Here is a 20082-nt window from a genome sequence, read left to right as displayed (position 1 = left end):
GCAGTCCAAGAATTGCTATAAAAATTCAACATAGGCACTGAAGAAGCACATGGGATTATCCGTGAATCAGGATTACCACATTAATCCTGAAGTGATAGGAAAAACTAGCAACACGCACTGTACCTGTTGCAGGACAGGAAGAGTTAAGCACAGAAGTGACTTGCTCAAAACAATCTCCTAAGACAGCAGCTGGGAACAATATCAAGGTTTTTGAGGTCTCAGGTAAGTAGTCTAATCATTATACCTAACAATTATGTCAGAATACAGACCTCTGAAATAACCTCATAATTTCTTTACAGGTTTCAGCCTTGTCATCAAACATACTATTATCTCTTTGATTTGAAGACAGAAATTTTAAAATCCCAACCCATCAAGCATTACACATCAAGTACCAAATTTAAAGAACTGAGTTCTGCACGCCATTTCCTCCCCATCCAAAGAGGGCATCAAATGCCACATGGTCCCTCTCTGGCATGAGGGTCAGAGATGGTCCACAACTGCTCCAAGAGAAGATAAAGCACCTGGCAGAGCTTTGTGTTCCAGGTGCTACCTGCCTGCCAGCACACTCCCCTGCTGTCGCCTCCCACCACAGCTGTCATTTGGGCTAGTGACTCAATGCACAAGATCCCTCCTCCCCATGATTACATGGCAGGCGATAGCCCTCTTTCTCACATGCAGGGGAAAAAAACCTGAATAGTCTAAAAATATCCACAGGAGTACATTTTAGTTTCTTTTATAGGAGAAGGGTAATTGCTTGGGATCCAGAAGAACTCACTGGAGGTTGTGGTTTGTGCACTGCCCAGAATGATGAGTACCTTTTCTAAAAAAAGCCTGCAAAACATCCAAATTCAGGCCACGCAGTCCTGGTTTAGGTTCTCCTGCGCCGATCCCCACCACTCCCACAGCGGGCTTTGCTCCCTGGGTGATAACATTGCCTGTCCTAGATCACAAGTCAGCTGTGCCAGAGGGGACACACATGAGTTTTTGCCCTGCATTAAGTCTGATGCACAGCTGCTCTTACTCAGCTCCAGAGGTGTCAGAGGGACCCAAAGCAGCCAATAAACCCAGCCTTCCTTATGCTTCTCAAAAACTGAAGAAAATTTGCAGTTGCCCTTCGATAGGCGTTCATTACATGGGTGGTGAAGGTTTGATTCAAAACTGAAAGGACACTGGCCTGAAAGTCATTTTTAGCAGCAGTGTCAGTGGTACTTTCTCACGATCTAGAAGAGGTGGGGCGGCAACAGAACAGATCTTAGACCGCTTTTTTTATGTCCTGTATTTTAACACATTAAATCTGGCATCCTTGGTAGCATAAAGCAAGGCTTTAATCTTCTTGTACTGCATTTTACTGAGCTGTCTGCTGGTGAAGGCTTACATGGTCAGAAAGATCTGTCTTCTGTTTCGACAGAACTCACAAGTTCTGGGAGGCAGCACTTGTAACAAAGACCGATCCGTGACATTCACTCACTTGCAAGCCTGTTCTAATTAGCACATTTCCCAACCTTCTCCAAACTATGCAAAATGTCAGCTTTCTTACACACAGCTCTGAATATACAGCTTTCCAGGAATTTGCCAGGTTTCCCACACTGCCTAATAAACACCTTTGTGGGGTGCATTTCATGCTCATTTGGACCAGGCATTTATTATTAGCTTTCGCCAATTAGGTGGTTTGCAAGGTTAAAATAACAAAAAACCAAACACAACCAACCTCCTCCCTCAAAACAACTGGTGCATAGCTTGACTTGCTCTGTATTCCCCACACACATGCTTTTTTTTTAAAAAAAAAATCACTTTAATGTGGGAATAATGTTTATTCAGATCTGTTCTAAGATGATATTTTGTTAAAGCATATTTGTAATTGCTAGGCTGTAAACAAATTAGAGGCTTTCTCATTGCTAAAATCCAGTCTTACTGTGGGGAAGCTGCCAGTAATGACAGTAATTTATTTTAGCAAACAGCACGTTCTGACTAGGCTAGAAAACAAAGCCTACTTGCTCTTAAAAATAACTGCCTTTGAACTACCTCTCCCTAGCTTAAAGAGTTCAGATTGAATCTCCTTTTTCCCACAGCGCCGGTTCAAGGTGCAGGAGCCACCTCGCAGCAGCAGGAGCCACAGCCGCCATCCTGCTCCAGCGGGGCACCCCTCTTTCTAGCCCCACTCCTTTCCCAGGGTGACACTTGCTGGGCCCACGCTGGAAATGAGCGGGGCCGCTTAATTACACGTGTATGCAGCTCAACTTCACTGTCTCGCAAAGACACAGACTTAAGAAAATAGGAAAGTAGGAAATTGAGTTCAGGTCGCTTCAAATAACAGCTTGATTTGAGGGAAGAGCAGAATTCTCCTGTTTCCTCAGGATCTTGGATTCCAGTAAGAATAATCTTGTTTGCCAGATCTAAAGCCTAATAACTACACACAGATTAATATAGTTTTGAGTTTGTTTTTTTTTTTGTCACTGTGGAATGAGTCTGATTTATTCTGATTACTCGTTGCTTTCCTTTATGCAAGCAATCTTCCCCATTCATATTACCTGAAGGTACTTGTCTGAAAGCCCTTTATAGATCAGCTGCACTCTTTTTTTTTTTTTTATTTAAACTTACCTCTGAAATTTTTACCATTTCTCTTTTCCAGCTAAGTCACATCACAAAGAAGTCAAATTATCGTGTAAATACTCCTTTTTATGGTTGAGGAGTAGCAAATATCGCGATCTGCTTGCTGTGACCCTCATTTTGTTGTGTGACCCTCATTTTGTTGTGTGCTGCTGAACAGGGAGCAAACCCTGCACCCAACCCCCTGCACCCCAGGGATCTGGGGGGACTCTGGGCTCAGCAGGGCATCAGCTGAGCAGGCTCCAGTGGAAAGTAGGGCTTGCTCAGCACACGTCTCAGGAAACCACAGAGCACAGACTGAAGCCAGCCGGGCACGCTGATAACCTCGATAGAGCACAGCCAAAACTGCTCTGCAGAACAGTCTGAGAAGCCAGGAGAGATGGGTAAGATTAGACCAGAAGAAAGGCACCAGGCCTAGGAGGAGCAAAATCTGACTAGGGAATGGAGTGGAGGAGCAGTGCAGGAGCAGTGAATGCAAGCCGTGGGGAGGCAATGACTTTAGGCGAGCTCAAGAGAGTGGAAAAGACTAGAACAGCAACAGTGTGGATCGCTAGGAAGAACAGAGGGAAAGATGAGAGAGAAGCAATACAAAGAGGAAGGAAAATAAGGAGGCTGAACAGGAGGGGACTGCCTAAACTGAGAAGGGATGAACAGGGAAAGAAAGAAACTGAACTAGAAACACAAAGTGGAAGGAAAAATGGAAACAAGTGAAAGACGGAATGAGATAAGGGTCTAATTCATTGGATAGGACAGATAAGAGGAAAGACTTCGGAAGAGTGAAAGGTAACTGGAATCTACAGGAAAACGACAGATGAAGAAGATAAATCTACTTAATTTTTTTAACAAGGTAAAAGTAAAAATTTCACATCTGTTTTTAAAAAAAGCTGCCAAACTTTGAAATCAGTTGTGCTTTTTTCATGTAATGGAAGGTTCTTGCAGGAATGAGCTGGGGGAACAGAGACTCTGTAGAGCCTGTTGATGGACAGGGATACCACTGTAAAACAGGAGCGCCAAGCTGTTCTGCTGAGCGCCACTGAGTTTCTTACCTTCCATGCAAAACAGGTACTGAGACTGCATCCTCTTAGGCTGTCTTAGAACAGCTTATTATAAATCTAATGTAAATAGAACATCTTGGAGAAGGGGAAGATATGGGTCGTCTTATTTCACTTTGGGCCAGATCTTCTAAACCGACTGCACCGATCACTTAGCAAGTACCCTGAGATTGCACCCACCTTCATTGCACCCTCTCTTGCCTCCTCCCAAAACAGTTTTCCTAGTTTTGTCTAGAGAGCTGCTAAAGACACTACAAATAATATTCCTTCCTAACAGAAAAACACCACAGAGTTTGGTGGCAGCAATGAGAATGCTGATTAAAAACAGGTATTTCTATATAAAAGCTATAAATTGGATTGTACACAGGTTTTTAAATTAACTGATTTTTTGTTTTAAATAAAAGCCCTTTTGATTAAATGAGAACTTGCATGGGGAGATACCATTTTTCATTAAAATACTGGGGGCTTTCATTGAAAAAGTTGAACCATCACCAGTGACAATTCCAGCTTTCTACATACTTACAGGCACACACAGACAACTCTTCAACGTGCAGCTGTTAAGATGGGCAAGGGCAGGTATAATGCTATACAATCATAGAACGTTAGGGGTTGGAAGGGACCTCTGGAGATCATCTAGTCCAACCCCCCTGCCAGAGCAGGGGCAATCTAGGGTAGGTTACACAGGAACGCATCCAGATGGGTCTTGAAAGTCTCCAGAGAAGGAGACTCCACAAACTCTCTGGGGAGCTTGTTCCAGTGCTCTGTAAACCTTACGGTAAAGAAGTTCTTCCTCATGTTGAGGTTGAACTTCCTGTGCTCTAGCTTGCATCCATTGCCCCTTGTCCTCTCGCAGGGCACAAGTAAAAAGAGGTTGAACCTTTCCTCTTGACACCCAGCCCTCATATATTTATACACATTAATCGGATCCCCTCTCAGTCTTCTCTTCTCCAGACTAAAAAGCCCCAGGTCTCTCAACCTTTCCTCATAAGGCAGGTGTTCCAGTCCCTTAATCATCCTCATAGCCCTCTGTTGGACTCTCTCCAGTAGATCTCTGTCCCTCTTGAACTGGGGAGCTCAGAACTGAATGCAATACTCCAGGTGAGGTCTCACCAGGGTAGAGTAGAGGCAGAGGAGGACCTCCCTCAATCTGCTGGACACATTCTTCTTAATGCACCCCAAGATACCATTGGCCTTCTTGGCCACAAGGGCACATTGCTGTCCCATGGATAACTTGTTGTCCACCAGGACTCCAAGGTCCTTCTCCACAGAGCTGCTCTCCAGCAGATCGCCTCCTAGCCTGTACTAGTGCATTTTATTACTCCTTCCCAGGTGCAGGACTCTGCACTTATTCTGGTTGAACCTCATTAGGTTCCTCTTTGCCCAGCTCTCCAGTCTGTCCAAATCATGCTGAATGGCCGCACAGCCTTCAGGTGTATCAGCCAAACCTCCCAGCTTCGTATCATCAACAAACTTGCTGAGAAGACACTCTGTCCCTTCATCAAGGTCGTTGATGAAGATGTTGAACAGGACTGGACCCAGCACTGATCCTTGGGGGACTCCACTAGTTACGGGTCTCCAGCTGGACTTGGCACCATTGATTACCACTCTTTGGGCTCTATTGTGTAGCCAGTTCTTAATGCATCTCACTGTCTGTTCTACCTCACACTTCCCGAGTTTGCTCACAAGGATGTCATGGGAAACGGTGTCAAACGCCTTGCTAAGGTCAAGGTAGACTACATCCACTGGTCTCCCTGTATCTACCCATTCAGTCATGACATCATAGAACGCGATCAGGTTAGTCAAGCATGATTTACCCTTGGTAAAGCCATGCTGACTACTCCTGATAACCTTCTTCTCTTCCATGTGCTTAGAGATGACCTCCAGAATGATCCACTCCATCATTTTTCCAGGGATGGAGGTGAAGCTGACTGGTCTGTAGTTTGCTGGATCTTCCTTCTTGCCTTTTTTGAAGACTGGAGTGACATTGGCTTTCCTCCAGTCCTCAGGCACCTCTCCTGTTTGCCACAATCTTGCGAAAATGATGGAGAGCAGTAGAGCAACAACATCAGCCAGTTCTCTCAACACTCTTGGGTGTATCTCATTGGGGCCCATGGACTTGTGTGTATTCAGTTTCCGTGTGTGTGTATTCAGTTGCTCTCGCACATGAAGAGCAACACCACGGCCTCGCCTTGTTGGTCTGTCTTTCCTAAATAGTACGTAGCCATCCATGACAACATTCCAGTCATGGGAGCTGTCCCACCATGTTTCAGTGATTACAACTATATCATAGTCATGCAATCTAAGGCAGATCTCCCAACTTCTCCTGTTTATTTCCCATACTCCGTGCATTGGTATATAAGCACTTCAGAGAGGGAGTTAAGCCACCAGTTTTCACTCTTGCTATCTGACCATTCCTGGCCACTTCCTTGGTTACTAACTTATTAGTGAGCCCTGTGTTATTATTGCCCCATGTACCACCATTATCCACCTCGAGCAGGACAGTATTCTGAAGGCTGTCCTTAGGCTCATCTCCAGTGAGCCTGGTTTTATCCCCTTACCCCTTCGAGCCTAGTTTAAAGCCCTTTCAACGAGGCCCACCAACTCCTGTGCGAGGATCCTTTTTCCCTTTTGAGACAGATGTACTCCATCTGTCACCAGCAGACCAGGTGCCATATAAACTTCCCCATGATCAAAGAACCCAAAATTCCGACAGTGGCACCAGTCTCTGAGCCATGTGTTAATCAGGTGTGTTTTCCACCCTCTTTCAGTGTTTTTCCCTACCACCTGAGATACTGATGAAAACACCACCTGCACACCCGACCCTTCAACTAGTTGCTCCAGTGCCTTGAAGTCCTTTTTGATTGCCTTTAGACTTCTCTCTACAACCTCATCATTACCGACCTGGATAACTAACAAAAGGTAATAATCAGAGGGCTGCACCAGAGCAGTGAGCTTCCTTTTAACATCTCTAACCTGAGCCCCAGGGAAGAAGCAGACTCCCCTGGGGGATGGGTCTGGTCGACAAATGGGCCCCTCTGCTCCCCTCAGAAGAGAGTCACCTACTACAATTACCCTCCTTTTCTTGTTAGTTGAAGAAGTCAAAAGATGTGGGGATGAGTGACAAGCCATGGGTAACTCACTGGATGGATCCTTATCTCCATCTTCATTCACCTGGCCGTCAAGTCCCAAAGCCCCATACCTATTGTACAATGGCAACTGGGAAGGTGAGGGGGGCCGAGAAGGTTTTCTCTTGCCTCTCCGAGGAGGGACCTCTCTCCATTCCCCCTTGTCCCTTATGTCCCCACCTTTGGCCTGGTGACAGGAGGGGAGGGGGTTCTCCACTTCTTATAGAGTCTCTTCCTGCTGCTTTTGCCTCAGAGTGTGGCTCCACCAATCTATCTCACTTTCACACTCTCTGATCCTTCTCAATCTTTCTACCTCCTCTCTCAGTTCAACCACCTGCCTGAGCAGGTCATTTACTTGATCACACCGCACACAAGCGGTGTCTCTGACTCCCTCTAGTTCGAGTGCCAGGCTCAGGCACTCGCCACAGCCAGAGACCTGCACAGCTGCATGTTTGTGCAGGAGCTCGGTCTGAGTTCCCACATTTTTCTTCATTGTGGCTCTTGGCTGTGTTGTGACCATGTTCTTCTCTCTGGCCGGGAGGGAACCAACCACTGTTTGCTGCTTCCCACACGCCCTGCTCACATGTCCCTGCAGGCTGCTGTTCCTCGTCTCCCCTCACCTGCACTGGCCGATCTCTTAGAGCGATCCAACTCACCTTGAGCACTGGCAGAGACTCAGCACCCTACCCAACAAGCAGCATATACACATTTTTGTAAGATATTTTTAGTATTCCAACAATCCAGGCCTGCCACATGCATGCTATTCTAGTACAAAATACTAGATACCCACCAGACATCTACTGAGGTTAGCACTAGGTTTTCCAAAGGAAAATGTTTAAGAAAATAAAAATATTCAAAGAACTGCAGCTGACACTACCACACTTTTACTAAATCACCTTGTCCCACCAAGCCCAGCCCTTCCCTGGCCCTATTAGCCAAACCAGCTCTCCTCTGGGAATTTGCCCTACTGCAGATCTCAGGATAAGCTGCTGTAAATAATGTGACCAGTCACAACTTCCCTATTCCAAAGAGAGTTGTAAACCATGCATCATACCTCCAACAATGCCATTTTCCTTGGTAGTCTCTGTTTTGACAGTGGATTGATTAGACGCCTTCATTTTTGAGGTATTAATGGATTCCAGGAGGGAGACAAACTCTAGAAAGTTAGATTCATTTGGCACCTGTCCTTCTTTAGCTTCTAGATCTGATTTAGAAGTTGGTAAGGTCTTTTCTTTGTCAGATACCTCCATGAAATTCTTACTTAAAAGCACATCTGTCCCACTGTCTACGCTCAGGACCCGCATGTGCCTCTTTTCATGAGCAGTTCTACAGGACTGCGGGTCTAGGTTCTGCAGGTCTTCCTTAGAAGTTAAATCCATGGTCTGGACATTTTCAGAAGCATTCTCCCGATTTGGATCTGACCAAGTGTTAGTTTCTAAAGGAGTATTTTCTGGGTTGCTGTGTTCCTTTACTGCCTCACCCGATTCATAGCCAGAGCATTGGTTGGACGACAGCTCTGCCTTTAACATTTCTGGAGTTCTTTCGCTTTCACTAACTTCTGGGCAAGCCTTACCTTTACTGTCATCAGACAGGTCAAAAGTGATAACAGGGATTCTGAGCTGTTCATTAGTTTGCTGACTTGGCCAACCTGCTGTAACTATACCAGACTCGAGGGCTGAGCCCCTTCTCTCAGTTCCCAGAGCCTGTAGGTGGACAGAGCCCGCTAGGTCACTGAGGGTGGTGTTTGGTGTAGTACTCATTGTGATGACAATTTTAATGGGCTCACATAGCTGGTCTCCAGGAAGAGAGTTGTCCACAATTGCAACAGCAGTCTCACTGTCCGAACAATCAAAGTCCTCACAGGTAATATCGGCATTGCAAGAACTTTCCACATGCTCAGGATCTTTGGTTGCAATGGCATTGCACTGTGGGCAGTTACTGGTAAAACCTGTCTGTGGTGATCCATCTGGCAATTTCTCTCTTTTGTAGCTTTTAGGATTACTCAAATGATCTGAAATAACTGAATTTTCACTGTCCCATGGCTCTGAAGAAACTCCAGTCCTTAAAATATCACCTTGCGATGAAGAAATATTGGAGAAGTGTTTAGCGACATCTCTGCCCACAAGAATATCCTGGGACCCATGCTGTCCATATGGCTGTCCATTCCCTTCTGTTTCATTTATTACATTACCAGAAAGTGTTTCCATAGCAGCTGGTGTTGTCAGTATTGCTGATGTGGTGGCACCTGAAGCAGAGGCTGTAGAAACAGGTAATATATCTGCTTTGATACAGGGAGAGGTAGATGAAACTGGTGGTGCAGTCTGGTCTTCTAATACCATAACACCTAATAAAAAACATATGGGAGTTAGGTCTCACAAACATGAACACTGTGCATTATTGAAGTATGACCTTTAGCTAGCAAAATCTGATCTAGAACAGAGCAAAGGAAGCACCGATGGCGTAGCTGATTAAAACAGTTCCTAAGCAAGGATCTTTTTTGTTAGCTACATGTGAAATACTATAGAAGCAAGCTGGAATTCTTCCACGTCAGGACAGGTGTAGCAGCATGTCTATTTAATTTAAATAATCAAAATAGCTCAAGAAACAGCTAATATCAAAACTAAAATGTTTTACAGAATTATCCCCACTTAGGGAGGTATGAAAGAAAGAATAAGCCAGTGCAGCAGAAGTTTGTTACACCACTTTGTGCAGTTCCTAAATGGTCCCATAGGATATGGTGATCAACCTTAACAAAAAGGAGATAAACCTAAAATATATTAAGATATCTCAAGCACTGGAACTGTAGGCAGAGCAAAGTGTGCTGGAGAATACACTACAGAGCTAAAGGTCAACAATTGCAACAGGAGTCTACAGTCAGAAGATGATTAAGGGCTTTAAGATGCGATCTGAGCATTGGCTTCCTGGTTTAATGCTTTACAGAGGCACAGAGCTTCCCAGGAATGTGGGGGAAGGCCCTTTCATCTCCTTGTGTCAAAACTGGGAGAGCTATTTGCATGCTCACCAAAAGGTTGCATCCCAAATAGCTTGGCTGACAGCTGAGAAGGGTTAGTCTGTTAGAATTCCCTTGAGATTTTGTTCTCTTGAGCTTTTCCATTCAACTCCTAACACAAGACACAACAGAACCTGCCATGGGATCCTCTGTGCCACTTTTTTTTTGTGGCAAGCAATGATTAAACAAAGGTTTAAAGGGATTTATAAAGCCTTTAAGATACCTCTGAGATCTTCAATAGTTTCCCGTGTTGACAGCTCCTAAAAATAAAAAGAAACACACAAAATTAGCACGGGCATTTATTAAATTCTATTGGAAAAAACATCTATCAATGCAATAGCTATCTAATCAAAGGTTAATTACAGCACTGGTAAGTTGCTTAACATCACTGAAATCTGGACATGTACCTTGCATAAAATGCAAGGGGTGGGTGAGGCAGATGGGTATAGAACAGTCATGCTCCAAACTGTGTCATTGCAATTGTGTGTGCTGTTTGCGGGGGGCGGGGGATCTAAGATTTTTTTTAAAAAAACATTTTGCAGTGTCTAATCCAGATATACATATTTTTTTAATCATTAAGGAATAGAATGTGTTCATCTGTTCCACTTTTTCAGCTATGAGTTTCCAAAGCATTAAAGTGAAAAGTTTGGTCTCCAGTACTTGGTAACAATTTCTCAATGGAAAACTAGAGGATAGAGCCATTAAATTACCACAGAATCATTTAGATTGCAAGGAAGCTTCGAAGGTCATTCAGACCCAAAATCCCCTCCGCCATACACACACACTCAAAGCAGGTACAGTTAGAGCAGGTTGCTCGGGGCCATCTCCAACAGAGCTTTGAATATCTCCAAAAGATGGAGATTTCACAACCTCTGGACAACCTCTCTTCCAGTATTTGACCACCCTCTTGGTAGGGGGGGAAAAACAACCAACCAAAAAAAAAAAAAAAAACAAACCACCACCACACAAAAGAAACTTTAAATCGAATTGCAGTTTTCCATGGCTGCAAGTTGCAGCCACTGTGTTATCCTGTCACTGGGCCTCTGAGAAGAGTGTGCTCAATCCTCTCCGTACCTTTCCCTTAGGAAGCTGAAGACAACAGTAAGCTGCTCTTCTAGTCTTACAAAAGGTTTTAGCCTTACAAAGGCTAAAACATCCCATCTGCCTGTCCTCATACACCATGTACCTCATTCCTCAATCACCTTGGTGGCCTCTGCTGGATTCTCATCAGCAGGTGAATGTCTGAGAACTCAGTGGGGAACTCAAAACTAAACACAATACTCCAGAAGAATACTTCGGGAGTCTAAATTCAACAGCCTAAGAGCATAACTAGAAAAAAAAAAAAAGTTATCAGGAAAAATGAATGTGGCTCTCTTCTTGGCTGACAGGGCACCAAAAACAAGAGAAAATAATTATCTCCTAAAATTTCATGGTGGTGTCCTGGCAGCAAGAATGGGAGACTAGGTTTGACAAGACCCAACCTACATGTTTGGAAGTGGGAGATTTGAACCAGATCCCAAGGAGAAATGGGTTTGTAGAATGGACAAATACCAGAATACTGGGGACTAGGACAGAAACAAGGTGAAAAATATTTTACTTCATAAAAGAAAACTATCAATGTCTGTGAATCATACAGATGCTACAAAAAGGTAAAAACACTCCAGGAAATGAGGAAGTAATTCTGATTCAGACCACAATTTGAATAGTTTGCAGTAAATAGGGACACATGGTGGGAGTAGAAGGATATGAAGACAGAATGAAGTATCAAATAGCTACTTATTCAGAGATCACTAACCATCCTCTGCATTGACTGAGGCAGGAGTCCTGTAGAAAAAATAGCATGGGATCACATAATTAAAGATTTTATCACAGTATACATGGGGAGTAGGTTAAGATTACACAGACAGCTTTATTCTGTTTCTTAATTTTTTGAATACTTAACTCTTCAACTCTGTTTCCTATTTTTAATAACATCTACATACATCCCCTTCATCACTTCATATACTATTGATTTAGAAAGCGTGGCCAACAGCATGGAATGCACATACATGTATTTTTAACCTCATATAGATATCTCCTAGATTTAAATAATGTTTTTTATACTTTGTTTAAATACTCAAGAGATGTCTTGGGTTCATTCTATAAGCATAAATCTAGCTACACAAAGCCAAATTGTTAATATTCCAGGAGCAGATTCCTTCTGAGGCAACGAGAGGCTGCCCTGATTGCATTACCCTCTCCCTTCTCCCAAAGCAGCCACAAAAACTAGTTACTCTTGGCAAGATTTACAAAGGTCATTTGGTATCTATAGAGCAGACAGACCCCTCCTAAGAAATGCAAAATTATGTATACCAGTTTCAGCTTTGCAAACCCAAACCTTTAGGACAAGGCTGGCTGACAGCAGTGGCATACCTAGTAGATCCACAGAACGACCCTTCCTCCTCAGGGCAGACCTATGCTTCAAGTGATCAGTACCCTGCAGCACAAAACTCCGTGTGGTAAGCTGTGGACCGCATGAAGTGAAGACACTATGACAGAAAACTGCATACTAACCATTGCTCCAGGTGAGTTCTGAGAGTGCAGAGCCTGTGCCCTTGAACTGTCATGAATTGTTTGGGTAGAGTCATTTTGGTTGGTCTCACCGATGACATCATTATCCCCGGTGTTATTGCTGAAAAGAAGCAAATGAAAAATAAAGCAATGCTTCTTACCACAGAGGGTCACAGTGAGTTTTGGGAAGAAGCTGAGGAATAATAACAGAACAGGAAGAAGTAGCAGAGCACAATGAAGTGACAGCACGTTTTTCCCCTCCAATGCTAAAAGCACAGGGATGAAAAATACTGTAACCCCTTTTTGCACCTCCTTCCTCACCACAAAAACTTGCTAAAAATAAATAAATAAAAACCCCAATTATTCTGGTGTCTTAGGAAGTAGAGCATTGCTATGAGAAATACAATGACATCTCTTCAAACTCCCTGTGTGTAATAATGTCATTTAGCCTGCCTGACACGTGCACGGATTTATTGGCACAAAAGGCTGCTCGGGGCTTCTCATTAGACATATAACAGTCAAACACTACTCCTTTCACAATTTTTGCTTTTTATGTCCTTTGACTGTACCCTTGTTACATATTGCTTATCTAACTGCCTCTTCATTTACAAACCTCCCATCAAACAACTATTTGAAATGCAATACATAATGTGTATTAATATAATCATTAGACCACAGAATAAAGTCTCTGTTTTTAGCCACAGCAAACATATATCCATTACTAATTTCATATGCTATAAGGCAACTTGTTCATCACTTTCTTTGTGGATGCATTTAACTATCCACTAACTCTTTTAACACATATTTTCTACTAGCTTTTCCATGGATATAAGCAAGCATTTTTGGACAAGGTTTACTAATAAGAACCAACACATGTTCTCTTTCTCAGGTATAACACAACAAGAATTCAGTTGGAAAAAAAAAAAAAAAAAAAATCAACACTATAGTGAAATGTCAAGAAGTGAGGGTTTGGGCTTTTTTGTTTGTGAGGTTGTTTTTTTTCCCCACAAAGCTATTTTTAAAACCCTACAGCTGTATATAAGCTATAAAATTATTTACCTGGGGGTCTCAGTCACCTTTCCACAATTTTTTTTGTAGTTAACTGGCTTCAAAAACTTGTTCAACCAACCTGCCAACTACTAGGGCCTGTTTAAAAACTTCCGTCATCCATCTAGGCAAAATACTAAGTTCTTTATTTTCTGAATAAGTACTAAATAATGGACTGTTGTGCCTAGGACCTCCTAGGAGGAACAGTTACGGGATTTAACATGCAAGCTTTAAGTGATTCTACTTCCTAGCCAAAACAAAGGCGGGATAATGAAAGTTTGCATTCATTTCATAAGCTAGTCAATAGGAAAACACTGAGGTTCTGTTTCAATTTGAGCCAGCCTAGAAGCACTGATGAGTCTCTTAAATAACTGTATCAGACATCTGTAAATAGGAAATAGCTTTGTGGGCTGGTGATAACTAAAGAGGAATAGAGACTGAAAGGCATCATCCAATCTAAAATAAAAACCTTTGTATGGTTAGTGACACACATAAGAAGCATTCCTCAGAAGAGCCTCAACGCAGGCAGACCTTGACACTCCTAGCAATGTCACCGCCAGGAGTGTAGCACAGATGTGCATGTGTAAAGACATAGAAGAGCTGTGGCGTAGAGGTACACAAACAATCTCGATACTACTTAGCTTGCACAGAGCTAGCAGTAGTGACTGCAAATGCACCAAAAAATACCCAAAGTAAGTTCTTTTACACAGAGCTCTCTGTTGAAGCTTGACTGGTAGTCGTAACAAACCTACTCGGTTTAAGCTTTGTTTGGACATTTCTATGCTGCCATCACTATTGGATGTACTTTATTTCAGCATTTTTCACATCTGTCGTAACACTTGGAAACACTGGAAGCCACTTGCCAGCTTCATTTGTTTGTATGACTCAAGCTTGAAAAACCAGCAAGAGGTCTCCATTTATTCCAAAAAGTGTACAGTGGAATATCCTACCTATACACAAATCTCGAAAATGTCAGTATTAGTCTTCAGCCCAATACTATTTTTATCTTTAACACCATCTTAACCTGGAAGCAGCCTTATTGACACTGCAAATACCTACCAAATGCCCCTAAGAAATAAAAGCGGTTCTAGCTTTCCTCATGAACAAGACCACAGAAGCATCATAGGAAGTCACAATAAAATGTAAGGGGTAAAAGCAACTTATGCATCTAGGTTTGATCTGAGAGGGAAGTTACTATAAGCACACAAACGCAACATGAGCTCAGGCTTTTGAAGCCATGATACTAAAGCATCTTCTTTGCCAACAGGTGCGTGCCGCTTCCGCTCCTCTTCCCAGCAAGAAGAGGAGAAAGCAAGCATTTAAGGCTTCCCCAGAAAACTTCTCCCAGGTTTTCTCCAGAATCTTTCAGCACCTTCCAGACACGTCTCTTCCTACTGCCTTCTTCTGCCTTCATCATGCCCAGATACTGCCCCACCCTCTGAATCAGGTGCAGCTCTGCCTGCTTCACCACAAGCATGCAGCAGTCACCAAAAATGAAAGCACTAAGCAGGTTTTTAGAAGTGCCATTCATTACACAACTCTAAGCAGTTTTCCTATAGTCAACAGGCATTTCTGCTATGCAGGACCATGGGGCAAACTCATCCGTTTCACAGAATGTACTAGCAAAGTGCAATGAAAACCTTACCTACTATTTGAGGGTTGAACTGTGTTTCCTTTTGGAATCTCTGTATCTTTACATTGCCTTCCATTTTTTCTTGAGAGCTTTTGTTGAATTACTTCGCCTTTATCAAACATGAGGTGCAGACGGTAACTGATCACCTTTATTACTGTGAAGAACACTGTCACCAAGCTGCAGTACACAAAAACCGTAACTGCATTTGCTGGAAAAGCCTACAGAAAGAAATAATAAAGACATAATTGTAACAGTTCATTTTGAGAAGATGGTACTAACATTTTAAAGTAATTATCAAACTCGCTATTGTCTATTATTTATACCTCTTCTGACTTCTGCAACCACAAGAAGTAGTGCATCTTCACACAGTATACTTGAGTTCTGCTCACCAAAAAGGTCTAAGGATTTATTCAAATTTCAAACCATTTTACAAGATTTATTCTTCTTTTTATTAGCTGTAGATATTATTTATTTCTTAACAAAATCAGTAAAATCTCACAACTGACAAACATTGTAAAGCCTCTTAAAATACCGCACTCCCAGGATAATGCAGCTGCAGCCTTCCCTAAAGTAGGAACTTATAAAAATACAGACACAAGATGAAACATTAGTTATGTACAAATAGGAAAAATTCTTTCATCTTACCCTCCTTCTCCATTACGATTTAACTGTAAAATGCTGTATAGTTTGATTCCCTTTTCTAACACTTCACGACATGTTCCCAAGTATCTTTACCGCTGAAGAATTTTAAATAATTAATCAGGACTAGTCAAAACAAATGAATAAAATGCATTTGGAGAGGCAGCCTCTTTGAATTCTTTTTCTAAAGTTCATAATTGTTAATTTGCAGCTGTCTGTGAGCTGTCTGCTGATCTGTGATGAGCACCATATTTCTTAGTCATTAAAATTAATTACAGTTCAACTATAGTCTGTAAAGATCTTTCACAGACATGATATACTAACAACATTTTTATACGTAAATACTTCCTTGCAGTAAAGTACAAATCATAGCAATGGACACTTCTTGTTATAATTGAAGGGCCAAAGCCTTTATCATTATAGTCATGGAACGCCCTTATGTATTGTTGTCACACAGTTGCAGTCTCACAATGAGTTTAATCTCTTCTCAGGTGTTTGTTTTTTAAACAGAACATTACTATCTCCCTGCACAATTTGTAGCAAGGAGGGGGAAAAAAAAAAAAAAAAGGAAGATATGCAATGCTCAGGATTTGCTAAAACCCTACTGAAGTTAATTTTTAAGAATGGTTTTTACTTTGGGCCTAAATCTATCATTTTAAGTATCAGCATTGCAGGTCAAGGAGCACTTGTATGTAAAAGATTAGAATTCTTTTCAGATTCATAAATAAACCACACTGACCACACAGGTGAAGGGACAGGAAAAGGGCACACTTGATTCATCTCTAAAACAAGTCACTGCATTTATCTTGATGTTGAAATGAGTATGTTGAATCATTTCTGTGTTATTACAAGCAACTGGGTTGCTATTCTGCTGCTGACGGTGGTTTAGTGAGACTTCATACTTCCAAGATGTACACATGAAAATTTTCAGGCAAAGCCTTTTCTACGACTATTCTGATTCATATACTAATAATATATTACATAAAAGCAGAGAAGATATTTAGCATGTAGGTACTACTAATGACCCCTAATGAGAAAGACATTACCTTCTACAAGTTGAGGCTTAGTCTCTTAAGCATACTTCGTGGTACTATGTATATACCAAAACTAAGCATACCCTTCAGTTATTTAGCAAATCCAGGCCAGAAAGAGAATCAGTTTGCAAGGCCATGCTCTCAGGGTATAAGGTTTGGTGGATGAGGTTGAAGAATTTGTGTTTTATGACTAATGCATTTGCAAAACACAAGTTTAAAATTGCTTGGTTTCACGAAGAATGATAGCCAAGTATCTGTAACAATTTGTTTGAAAGAAATTTGTTCACTTTCCAAGGACTACAACTAAAAAGTATACACTAAAAAGCACAGGCCAACCACTCATTATTAAGCAACAGCTCAGAATGAGCCACTAGAAAAGAAATGCTCTATAAGCAATGTTCATTGTCCTGTTTCATTGGGATTTTGTTTCAGTTTGTGGCCAGTCATGGTGATCAAGGCCCTTAGCAGTTAAATCCAGGGCAGCTGACCCAGGCTGGCCCACAGGTGTATGCTATATCATTAACATCAAGTTCACTATAAAAGGGAGGGCTGGCTGGGGAGAGGTGGGGCTGTTTCTGCTCTCCTCTCTTCTAGCCTCTCTTTTTCTCACTGCCAACAATTGGTATTCCTGGAAACTGCTGCAACTCTGTAGCTAAGTGTACTTTTGTGTGTTTTGTGTTATCATTTATATTGGTTTCTTTATTTCATTAAATCTGTTCAATTTTAACCCACGAGTCTCCCTCTTTTTCCTGATTTCCTTCCTCAGTTGGGGAAGGGACATTGGGTGAGAGAAAAACTGTTATTGTTTAGCCCCAGGTGAGGTCTAAACGAAGATATTCATAAAGCTTAATAAATATTATATGAATAACATCAAGAGGACACAACAAAAATAGACATCCACTAATGCAGTCTATGGGCGCATAGAGCACACTACAAGAGAGAATCAAAGGAAGCTCCTAGATTTCTAAGTGGAAAAGAGGGCCAGTTTTAGCAAATGCTGAGTGCTGCGTGTCCTCATCCCTGCCTTGTGACCAGACCTACCAGAGACGTGCCCCAAGCCTGCCTGCAGTCTCCCCGCCCATCTGCCCAAGATACACAGCGCTTCCCCCACGTATGTGCCGTGCATGCTCACAGTCCCAAGCCTGTGTACAATAAGGCTAGTGCATCCTCAATATTCTGAATCTTGGGGCAAGCTAAGTAACACCAAGCTGGCAGCTCGCTCCCTGCCCACGTGCGGAATTAGGAGAAAGATGAAGCTGAGAATGGAAAGCCCTCGATTTTCTGAATCGGGGCTCTTGCATAAGGGCACAAGTGTCATATGACTGCAGTTGGTGTTCCCAGGTACAGATAGGTCAAAGCTATCAAATCTGCTTGAGCTAAGAAGGAACTAAGTTATAGACCACTGAGGAATTATGAGATAGATTCACTTTTGATGCACTACAGTTATAATTAGCCTGGTTTCCTATGGAAACAAGTTTTATAATTACACCACGTGCCTGCGTATTCATCATCTCTCTCCATCCCCTCTGCTGAATAACTTTCTAATTCTTTAGCTACTTTCACCTAACTTTGAGAGGATACACCCCACTGGGACAAGGCCACAGCAACACACCTCATGTGTTAACGAGAGGAACCCACACAGCCCTCAGGCCTTTTGAATGCCACCTCAGTAACAGGAAAAGCTTCAATTGACCTGACATCTTATTAGAAGCCAGAAAAAAAAAAACCACCCACAAATAAAAATTCATTAGAAAGCAGGCTGCATGACATCCCACAGGTTTCTGTGGAAGCTGCAGCTCTAGCTTTCTTTGCTCTTGCCCAATTAAAAACTCTACCATAATGTACTTTTTGTTTTCCAGTAGCTTCTGTTGTTATACCCCACACCAGAACAGCGTAGGGTCACAGGCAGAAATACAGGCTGGCGTGTTCCAAATGTCACCTGACTTACTACTGCAAAGGCAACAGAGTTGACCTGCCCATGCAGGGATGGCCTTTGCTTGGGGCTTCTGCCCACCCAGAGACTGCTCCCAGAGAAACGGCCAAATTCTTCTTCGCCTGTCTACTAATATTGTTTGGGTAGCACAAAGGCAGAGGTGACGGAGGTATATACTTCCAAATACAAAGGTGTGTAACCTTTGAACAAAATACCACACCTTGTAAATTGGACTAAATTATCAAAGTTGATTAGACCCAGATGTATCCCACCTGATGCTTGAGCACCTGAGGCATCTAAAGCAAGACAGTGCTGCACCTGGGCCTCACTGTCTTGGTGTGCTACAGAACACAAACGAGGGAACTGCCAAATAAACATGCAATCAGACACTAGCATCAGGCTTGCAAAGGTATGAGTGGGAGATATAATGCTGGAGCCAGAGAGAAGTATTTTGATGTTAATTTACCTGAATTAGTAACTAAGAGATGTCAATCACACAGTATAAAACATGGGAAAACAGGTAGTAAATAAAACTCCAGGGGTGTACATTCAGTTGTGTGTATCCTACCACACAATAAATACAGTAAGTACAGTGTAGCTGACCTCTCTTTTGTGGACATATATGTATCCTTACTTTTACAGGCAGATAAGTGGGGTAAAGTGTGGCGAAATGGGAGTGGAAGCAGCTGACACACTGCAAGCTTTATTACAGTTTACCTCTGAGTAATTTATGTGCCTACACCCTCATACTCCATGTTGTACTTTGCCTATCACAGCATGATTTGAAGATCTAATGCATAAGAAGTAAAAACGCTGTAAGTTCAAGGGCTTCCTGTCCAACAAAAGGCAGAAGAAACGCTCACTAAGCCATTCCGGGGACTCACCGAAACGTGAACGCACATTCTCTTGTGGCTTGTAAAATAAGCTATAGTACAAGCATTCCCAAAGTTGCATCTCTGCTTCACTGGTGTTTCACTGGGGCTGAATTCGGCCCAGAGGCTTTGTATAACAAACACCACTATTTTCATGCACAAAACACCTAGGAACCCTGGACTGTTTGGTGGAATTCTTTAACTTTAACTCTTAATCTATTATGAGAGTTGGCATGGCAATGTTCGAAGAGATCACATTGGACAGCGGTGGCAGCAGCGAAAGCGGCGGCAGCAGCGAAAGCGGCGGCAGCGACTTGAGGTTAGTGCGGGGGCGAGGGCGACATCAGGCTTAACCGGGCGGTTTTTCGTACTCTGGGCCCCCCCTGAGCCCCCCGCAAGCATCAGCCCCGAGCTGCTTCCTCCGGACCCGGAGGTTCCCAGCAACGAATCAGGAGAGGAGGGGGCGTAGCCAGAGGCACCGCGGGCGATTTAAGCGATTTAAACGCTCCACCCCCTGTTATCGGGTGATAAAAAGTCTCTTGGAGGGCAGGGACTAGTCCCTGGCCAGAAGGGAGAGGGA

General features: G+C 42.7%; 1 protein-coding gene across 1 annotated transcript in view; it reads right to left on the bottom strand.

Moving 5' to 3' along the window:
* Positions 1-20082, bottom strand: part of PCNX2 (pecanex 2) — a 175552-nt gene that overhangs the window by 148888 nt on the left and 6582 nt on the right. Inside the window, exons 2-5 of the mRNA XM_068424968.1 lie at positions 15037-15242; positions 12348-12465; positions 10018-10054; positions 7839-9128 (exon numbers count right to left, since the gene is read on the bottom strand). Coding sequence (XP_068281069.1) covers positions 7839-9128; positions 10018-10054; positions 12348-12465; positions 15037-15242 — 1651 coding nt within the window. The remainder of the gene's footprint in view (positions 1-7838; positions 9129-10017; positions 10055-12347; positions 12466-15036; positions 15243-20082) is intronic.

This window comes from Nyctibius grandis, chromosome 1, assembly GCF_013368605.1.
Source record: "Nyctibius grandis isolate bNycGra1 chromosome 1, bNycGra1.pri, whole genome shotgun sequence".
NCBI lineage: Eukaryota > Metazoa > Chordata > Aves > Nyctibiiformes > Nyctibiidae > Nyctibius > Nyctibius grandis.
This window is presented reverse-complemented; position numbering and strand designations above follow the sequence as displayed.